The sequence below is a fragment of the Camelina sativa genome, chromosome 20, assembly GCF_000633955.1.
Source record: "Camelina sativa cultivar DH55 chromosome 20, Cs, whole genome shotgun sequence".
In the NCBI taxonomy this organism is placed as follows: Eukaryota; Viridiplantae; Streptophyta; class Magnoliopsida; order Brassicales; family Brassicaceae; genus Camelina; species Camelina sativa.
Window position 1 is genome coordinate 2,095,699 of NC_025704.1, and position 9,359 is coordinate 2,105,057.

A 9,359-nucleotide genomic window follows, 5' to 3' on the forward strand; every position below is an offset into this window, starting at 1 on the left:
TTGTATCCTCTTGTGTACCAAAATCTGTAAACCAAAGAACATCACAAGTTAGTGGTGTGTGTAACCTCTTCATATAGTGGAAGTTGTGGGAGACAATTCCCACCCGAGACGTACGGGTTAGAGGCCGGGAACTCGGTGATCAAATTCTCTTGTGTCATCATGTGTCATGTTCAAGTTTTAGATATGTGAATCTTTAATCGGGTGTGAGGCGATGAGGGACCAAAAGCAACAATTATCCTCACAGCTGCTTAGGCGGAAACTAATTTCATAGGATATGCATGTAACGAAATTTTGATTTGATGATAGCATAATCTGGACCAGCGGTTCACGCGTGCTTCAAGCGCTTTACCTTGTCTTCTCCCGTCATCAAGGTAATCTCCATAACGAGTTTGAGTATATCCCCAATGTAATCACTCTGCTTTCCTTTAATGAAACAGTAAGGCAACACGAGAGAGATTGATGTAAAACCACAGACCTTTCTCAAGGTTTCAGACACAGCAACTGCAACCCAAGTTGGCCATATGGCAATATCAACCAAATTCCCAAGTGCAACAAATGGAGATGCAGATATAAGCTAATTCCATCATCACTTACCATTTCTCAGCCAAAGATGGCATTTGTGAGGTAAAATCTAGAGCCTATTAACGTCTATCAAATGCACGTGGAACAGATGAAACAGAAAACAGAGTCCTCTGTTTTGCGTTATTCTAGTAACTTCTATATAAAAAGTTAAAAACATCTTGTAAAACCAATTGCTAACGTACGTATATAAACAAGTAGTATTGTATTGCATCACGTATACGGTATACACCACGATAATTGTAATTAGGCATAAAATAATTGTTATATATTTTTGTTTTGTGGGAAGATCGGGTTTGAGACAGAAGGGAAAGAAGAGGAGAAACTGAAGGTGAAGAATGCGAATGTGGTGGGAATGATGCAGCGATGGTATCTGTCTGGAAGTAGAGGAGTCTCTCCTTCGACCATTGTCTCCCTCGCCGATGAGCTGTCCACACTTTTAACCTAGAATCCCTTATAAAAAAATGTTGTGTGTGTGTTGTTTTATGTCGCTGTTAAATAAGACATTGTGTTTGGTTATCTTTATAAGATGATTAATGCATAGTCGGAAAAAAAAGGATGTTGATTTTGTTGAAATTTATAAACATCATCTTGTTCTTGTTATAACTTCTACCATCAAGAATTTTTTTTTTAGCTGTAGCCTGTAGTTACAGTCAAAGTGTATCTGATCACAGTAATCTGGAAAATCATGTAACATCTCAATTTAAGCCAGCTTTACTTGTTACAATTCGACTTTGACATTTGGATTTGGAAAGGATACAGATTAAGTTTTGTGGGATTTATTGTATGAATCGTGGCTAAAATATAATTCAACCAATTTAGTTGATTTCTATTGTAGTATTTGGTTTGTGATGATGTAGTGTGAGTGTGTGACAATAAGCAGGATACAGAGAGCGCATGCATGCATACTAGAGAGAAGCAATCGATGCAACAATGATGGTTTAACAATTTGACTAGGTAAACTGAAAACTACACGTGGCGAAATCCAAGACGTTAATGAAAAATGGAAAGTTTATACCCGAACCAGCCTCCGACCGTTGGTTTATCACCGAACCTAGGGTTCGATTTTGCTCCGGATTTTCGCAAGTGTAGAAAAAGGAAACTTGAGTCGCATTAATTAGTTTATAAATAGTCCAATCGTTTTCATGATCCGAGAGAAGCAGAGAAAGAGTTTAACGAGAGCACGAGTTATATAGAGTGAAGAAGATGCAATTTCATGCTTCGATTTCTCTGATTTCTTTTTCGATTTTCATCTTTGATTTCTTCTGATCATGTTCTTGGATTTGCCCTAATCTCTCGCTTCCAAGTTGTTCGACGCTTGATTTGTTGTGATGTCGTTGTTGCTCTTCGTCAAAACCAGATCACTAGAGACGAAGCGTGATGGGAAGATGATTTGTTGATTCTTCGTTCGCATGGATCAGATCAAAAGATCTATGTGTGATTCTTCTCCGGCGATTCGTCGAGGCGGCTGGGTTTGTGTACGAGTAATCAAAGAAAAAAGTAAGCGCGTAACGTTCAGCAAAAAAAAAACCAAAGTTTCCTCTCGCAGGAGAACCCAAAACCTAGTTCGCATCCGATCTTCCTCAACGAAGCTTCAGCCATTGTGAATTCGTCGCCATTCTTAGTTTCTGACTCTGCTCCATCAGTCAATGGCGAGATTTAGTCCACTGCCACGTAACTCTGTTCCATCACCGCTGCTTTGTGTTTACCACTGCCATGTCATGAAGCCACCGCAAAGTCATCAAACCCCTTGGAGTCTTTTACTAAAAACGCCAACAGAAGCAGAAGTTGATGTCCAGCCCATCAAGAAATAATAGGCCCATGGAGAAAATGCATCCTATGGACCAGGTTAATTCTAATCCCTTCTATTTTTTTTTTTCCAATTCAAAATTAATAGATTTCAAAATTTTTACAGAAAAGGTTTTTTTTTTTTTTTTTTAAATCATTCATTTCTTCGTTTCACCTTTTTTTTTTTAATATTTTTAACAATAGAAATTTGTATATTAAATTTATAAGACAATGAAAGAACTAACTGAACTTTGGATCCAGTCATTTGACTTAATCATTTGTTTGTTAGAGATTCCATAAGTTCAAATTGTTGTTACATTGTTTTGTGGATTTAGCATGTAAATTTTTATTTTTAAAATATTGTTTTATTCATTTTATATGAATTTTTAAAAATTTAAAATTTAAAATGTTAAATATAAGAGATGTGAAAACTAACCGAATTTTGGATCCGGTCATTTGACATAGTCATTTATTTGTTAGAGATTCCATAAGTTCAAATTGTTTTCACGTTATATTATAGATTTAGCTTTTTTTTTTGTTTTTTCTCATTTTTTATAAAGTTTTTTAAAATTAAAAATATTAAGTTTGTAAGTGATGTTAAAATTTTTGACAAAAAAAACCTAAGCGATGTTAAAACTAATCAATTTTGGATTTAGTCATCTAACATAATCATTTATTCTTTAGAGATTCCATAAGTTCTAAATTGTTTTCACATTATTGTTTTGTAGTTTTGGCATATAAGTTTTTATATGTTGATTTTTTTTTTTAAGATTCCATCAGTTAAAATTATTTTGTAGATTTTACGCTTTAGCAAACAAGTTTTTTAAAAATGTTGTTTTTAATACAGATTTCAAAATTTTAATGTGTATCATAAATTCTATATGTTATGAAACAAATTTAATCGTAGTAAGATTTAACCGCATCAACTGAAACAAAAAACCTACTGAGGCCAATCGGGATAAAAATCTCAAAACCAAAATCACAAATCGAATAATAAGCCAAAACTTAGAAGATTGTATATGTAAATTCTGCCTGAACCTTCCCCAATTGTAGACAGTGGAATTGGCTATAGTCAAGATGCGGCCCTTAAGATTCAGTATAAGAAAAAAACTTAAAGGTTAGTAAATCAAAATGTACTTAAAAAGAAAAAGTTTCTCTCTCACCTAAAGAATATATATATACAACAAACCTGAATCCAAGTCGAAATCTAATAATGTATGATTAGATTATTTATAAACCTTTTGGCTCGATTATCTCAACATTGGTTACCAATTTGTAAATGATTGTGTTGATTATAATTATATTATGGTTGTAATTATGTACGCGAACATTTACTATCATGAAATACATTCTTTTTTCACTAAAACATTTAAAACTTTTAATTTAAAAGGAAACCAGAAATTGATTTTGTTAAGAAATTTTAGGAGAACATATATATATATACTACTAGATTAGAACCCGCGGTATACCGCGGAGAAAAATTATTTATAACTAAAATATTTAAATTATAAATTGTATTTGTTGGTTAAAGATGTTATAATTATATAATTTTACATAATATTTATTTAATCAATTTAATTAGATATGTCTATTCTCTGATACCAACAGTGTTAACAAAATAATGAAATGATGTTTTACCCGTGTAACACCGAATTAATGATATTTTTTAATTTATATTAATATCGATAAAACCCGTCTCGCTATATAACCTCGTCCCGAGATATTTTAACTCACACTATATCATCTCTATTTTTAATATTTATTGTGTATCTACGGTATAATATTTATCATATTTAACTTTTGAAAAGTTCTAAATATTTTTCATTTTTAACCTTTTAAAAAATTTTAAAATAAAGAACCGTAATAAACCAAAGAAAAGTTTTTAAAGTTTGAATGCCTGATAAATCAAGCTTTCTATTCAATTGTATTCAGAATCATTTTGGTCTCTTTTATAGTGTGACTTAAACCATTGTCCAATTTTTTTTAGACGATGTGGGATATTATACCCGTATTTTTTTATTCATCTATTGAGTAATATATGTCCGTTTTTTAAATTTTGTATTCGTCATATGCAGAAAAAAATCATAACTTTTATTAACTAAATGTATTATAGAATAATTCAAGATAATTTGAATAAAAAATTATTATAAAAAGGAAAGGGAATCATATATTTATGTTTGAATGATGTAGAAAGATTTCCTTATTTTTTTAAATCTTACCTATAATTAATTTTGAAGTTTTGGTAACTAATATTAAAGTCAATGCATTAAATGTAAAAACTTTTCAAAAAATATTTTTGAGCAAAAACTGCTGCAAAAATACTAGTATAGATTTCCGATTTTGGTATTATTTCTTTATAAAACTAACCTCAATTTATTTCTTATTTATTCAAATTGTCAAAGGATTAATTATGTAATATCTTACAAAACAAAGAGTAGAACACAAAATGTAATTTAAAAATGTATATATAGACTAGATTTTAACTCGCGGTACACCGCATGACAATTTTTTTAAAAATAATAACATTTGAGTTTTTATTTGTTTTTTATATTTAGTTTGTTTTGTTTAGTTAAATAATATTTTTGTTTGGATTGTAAATTATTAAAACAATAATAGGGGAAATAAATACATAAATATGTAACTTATAAGCTATTGTCGGATTAAGTCACAATTTAACCAACAATTTAATTGTTTTACAAAATTTTAGTTAAATTACCCTGATTTAATATGTCTAATATTCTTATATTAGTAGTATTGACCAAATATTTATTTGAAAATTTAACCCGTGTTTCAAAACCGAATTAATAATATTTTATATTTCTACTAATGTTAATTCAAACCGTCATGTTAATAACATGTCCCGCCATATAACAACAAACCGTCATATTAGTGGTTCAACCCGTGTTTCAAAACCGTCATATTAGTGGTTTTGGTTGTGAGTGTTGTGTTTCGTTTGGAAACTTGATATTTATACATGGAAAATGCTTGATGAGCAAGAAGTTTACGATCCATAACAATAAAAGAGAGATTTTAGTGTTGTCCTATTTACGTTGATAACATTATCGCAGAATATTCAGTTTCTTAACGCGATATATACTGTATTAAATGTATTTCTTGATGCTAAAGTTAAATATACCCGATTATTGAGTTTTTAAAGTTGGGTTCTCGTTTTTATAAATTTTAATAACGTTATAATAATTATTGTGATTGTAATCATGTGTTACTCAAATTCGGCTGTGTCATTTAAATTTAAGAGATCATACAGTCTCTAAAGATCTATTAAAATAGGTTTTGAGATTTTTATGAAATTAAAAATTTAATGCGTAGAATTGTTTTTGGAAAAATCGAAATATATAGATGTTGTCAAACTATTTATGGCAATAAAAGTATCAAATTAGGTCGATTTAAATAATTTCATTAATTGAGTTGTCACGAAATGTTATTTTAGGAAAATCGTTAGGAATTAATGTTATAAAAAAAGAAAAAAACTTAAAGATTAGTAAATCAAAATGTACTTAAAAAGAAAAAGTTTCTCTCTCACCTAAAGAATATATATATACAACAAACCTGAATCCAAGTCGAAATCTAATAATGTATGATTAGATTATTTATAAACCTTTTGGCTCGATTATCTCAACATTGGTTACCAATTTTACTACTAGGATTTGTTTCTACATATAACCAACGAGCACAAAAACTACAAACTGATTCCTATTAGCTGTTGAAAACTACCACAAAATTCAATTAAAGTGACAAGAAAGAAGCATACAGTCGTGAATTTTTTTATGAAAAGTAATGATAATTTGGAGACAACACATGAACATAAAAATGAGTATCCAGGAGAATATATAGAGAAAGATACTACGACTAATTAGGGAGGGCTTCACCACTTATCCAGCACAATAATTAAGATTACAGTGTCCTAAATAAAGTGAGAAAATGATCGAACAAGATCGACAACATAGAGAAAATATATGATAACTGAGTCACTGGATATGGAATTTGTTATCTTGAGACTGGTCCTGGTGTGGTGGTGGAGACTCCAAGGGAGGCCATTCGTTTGGTGGAAGAAGAGTGGAGAAGGTGTGGTGGTGGAGACTCCACGGGAGGCCATTCGTTTGGTGGAAGAGTGGAGAAGGAGGAGGAAAGGGCAGCCAAGTATATCTTCTGGCGGGCATCATCATCTTCGGTTGAAATGACAGGACAAACTGTCTGCAGCTCATCTTCAGGAGGGCCCCACGAGAGGTGAAGCTTCTGACCGTTGATGTAAGTGAAGAGGGCGAGCTCTTCCATGGCCGTCTCTGCTGCTAGCCGGGTAGTGTAAGTGAGAAACGCGTAGGTGCCTCCAAAGTGGGGGAAGATTCTGACAGAGTCGATCTCTCCATAGGGGGAGAAATGGTCTCGGATGTCCTGCTCGAGGACACTCGAGTTAAGTCCAGTGATGTAAAGCGTTTTAACACTTGGATGCACTAGTTGGTTTAGAGGGCGCTTCTTAATACGAGGTCTTGCAATCAACTCCTCCTCCTCCGAACTGTGGGAAAAAAGCAGATGAGAAGAAATTCACACAAAAATAGCGTTTTTAACAAAGACTCACTCGAGAATTCTCGAATATAGTAATATGTATATAGAATAGCTTACCCAGAATTTACGACTCTGGACGGATCATGACGGTATGGGCAGTGGGCTCCTACTTTACACGGGCGACCAATGTAGTGGAAATGACAGAGTGGTATAGTCTCATAGAAACTAAAACAAAACTACATTTATGATAGAAAAAACAAAAAAAAAACAAAAAACAATATCAATATCACGTAGATACATCGGATCAGAGAACACTTGGATCAGAGAACCACTATCAATATCAATATCAATATCAATCAGCTTAACCTTAAAAGATCCACTATACGTATGTATGTACAGAGAACCACTATTGACGAAATCGGATCCAAACGCAAAAGATATGATAAATCCTATACGAGATGAGATCCGAAACCAAAATTCAGGAGCATCCATGACTAAATATAATAGCTAGACGAAATCGGATCCAAATTAACGCCAAAGATGTGACGGATCTGATAAATCTAGCTTAGCCTAGCTAATAAATCCTAAACCTAGAAGAACAGATTTACGCAAAGAGAAAACACAATCAAAACGAGATCCGAAAACAAACGAGAAGCGAGAGGGATCAATCTCACCCTATGCACACCCCAGCCGATGTCCATTCTCGTCTCTCGAACTTGTCCCCTTCCTTCCTTCCTTCCTTCCTTTGTATAGAGATTTTTATTCTTTTCTTTTTTTCTCGGGTATTCAGCCAATCTCTCGGAGGTCGATGGTTCTTTCTTTTGTTTATATACCTAGGGCAAAAGGTCGATTTTGGATTTGTGTCCCTCCTTATATAATAATTGCAAAAAAAACCCCAAACTCTTTTAGTAAAACTTCTATAAATTAATAATATTAGAACCATAAAAATCTATTAATTTATCGAGTATAATTATTAATTTATAGAAATTTTTTCCTAATTTGCTAAAAAGAATTTTAAATAAGATTTAATTATTATAAATAACATTTTTATAAAATCAATTACAAAAAAAGAAAATATATCATGTTTTGAAGATTCAATGAGCTCTAATAAAAATTAATGTGTGTATATATATATACATATATTTAAATAATTTTATATCATTAGTAATTTATACTATTGATAGGACCATATATTTACAAAAATTATTAATTTATCGAGTATTAATTTATAGAGGTTCTACCAAAAGATTACAGGGTGCAAATTGTTGCACAGTTGAAAAGGTTGAAGGAGTTGGAAAAAATTATTCAGCCAAGTTTCACACCATTTGAACGGAAGAGGTTGAAGAAGTTTGAAAAAACTATTCAACCCATTCAACTTAAAAAGTTGAAAAAATTAACTAATCTTACAGCAAAATTGTTCAACTTGTTCAACTACTATTTTGGAGATGAATAAGTTGAATATTTTCCAACTCAATTTTGTTCAACTCATTTTTTCAAATTTAAGCAACCATTTGCAGCCACAGAAATAAACCCTTTGTATTGGGGGGTGGGAGAGAGGGGGGGGTGAATTGAGAAAATAATATTCGATTTTGGGCAAAAGCTGAATTACTTGGAAATATTTTAGGTTTTATATCAGGTTGGGCCCTTCAAGTTTTACTTCTTTTACATTTGTTTCTTCTTCAAGTTTTTTTTTTTGTTTGTTTTAAAACTTAAACCCAGGTTGCTCTGGATTGAGTCACAGAAGGTGTTCGATTAAATTCCTCTGAGAAAGCGAAATATTTCGATGCTTTGATATCTCTTTCGCAAACCTTTAATTCTTTCCGCTTTCAATTCGCTCTACTCAGTGTTCTTCCTCTGTAAGGCTCTAATGGGTCCAGGGGTATGCCGCCAACTTACCGTCCTCGGAAAAATTCAAACCTTTCGGTCTAATCGCCGAAGCTACCGACGGTAAATCACCGGGACGAAAATTTTGCTCATTCCTATCAGTATGAACTCTTCGATCCTGAGCTCACTGGCGAGCGAGACGATGCTGCTGATGATGGCAACGAATCCAACTTCTCCCGGGCAGAGAGAGCACGAGCTCTTCATCCGAGACAACGGGTAAGAAGGGTGTGGATACTATTTGTCTTTGAGCGTTGAGCTGTGTGTGTGTGTGTATACAGTTGGCTGGTTACTCTGTCTTCAAGTTTAGAATGTGTTTTCGTTTTTTTCTAAGTTTGGCTCTTCATTCTTGTAAATAACCCGGTAGTATTATGCTGCTGTTGTTGGGTTTGACAAACACAAAACAAATGGGCCTTAATGGGCCAGACGAAATTGGCATTAAGGAAAGGAGAATAAGATTCTGGAAATGATTTGGCCCAATGCATACATGTATAAGTGTGTTTCATCGATCAATAAAGTGGAGGTAGGTGAGAGACAAGACATCAAAGAGAGTTCTAGAGAAAGAGAAGAAAAAAGGGTTCTTCTTCAAG

The 9,359-nt window shown here is 32.7% G+C and overlaps 2 protein-coding genes across 2 annotated transcripts in view; one reads left to right on the plus strand and one right to left on the minus strand.

Moving 5' to 3' along the window:
• Positions 1-1,189, plus strand: part of LOC104768723 (probable chalcone--flavonone isomerase 3) — a 7,816-nt gene extending 6,627 nt beyond the window's left edge. The window contains exon 5 of the mRNA XM_010492758.2: positions 869-1,189. Coding sequence (XP_010491060.1) covers positions 869-1,027 — 159 coding nt within the window. The 3' untranslated portion in view covers positions 1,028-1,189. The remainder of the gene's footprint in view (positions 1-868) is intronic.
• Positions 6,130-7,698, minus strand: LOC104768724 (zinc finger CCCH domain-containing protein 25). The gene is made up of 3 exons (XM_010492759.2): positions 7,563-7,698; positions 7,006-7,124; positions 6,130-6,898 (listed from the first exon to the last, which is right to left on the minus strand). Exons 1-3 carry the CDS (start codon positions 7,587-7,589, stop codon positions 6,373-6,375), a joined length of 672 nt encoding a protein of 223 aa, XP_010491061.1. The 5' UTR covers positions 7,590-7,698; the 3' UTR covers positions 6,130-6,372.

Excerpts from the sequence above, each read along its gene's own strand:
- LOC104768724 (XM_010492759.2), bottom strand. The coding sequence starts at position 7,589 with ATGGACATCGGCTGGGGTGTGCATAGG. Across the intron at positions 7,125-7,562 it reads TCGGCTGGGGTGTGCATAGG|TTTTGTTTTAGTTTCTATGA; the intron begins GTGAGATTGATC and ends TCATAAATGTAG. Across the intron at positions 6,899-7,005 it reads TCCAGAGTCGTAAATTCTGG|TTCGGAGGAGGAGGAGTTGA; the intron begins GTAAGCTATTCT and ends TTTTTCCCACAG.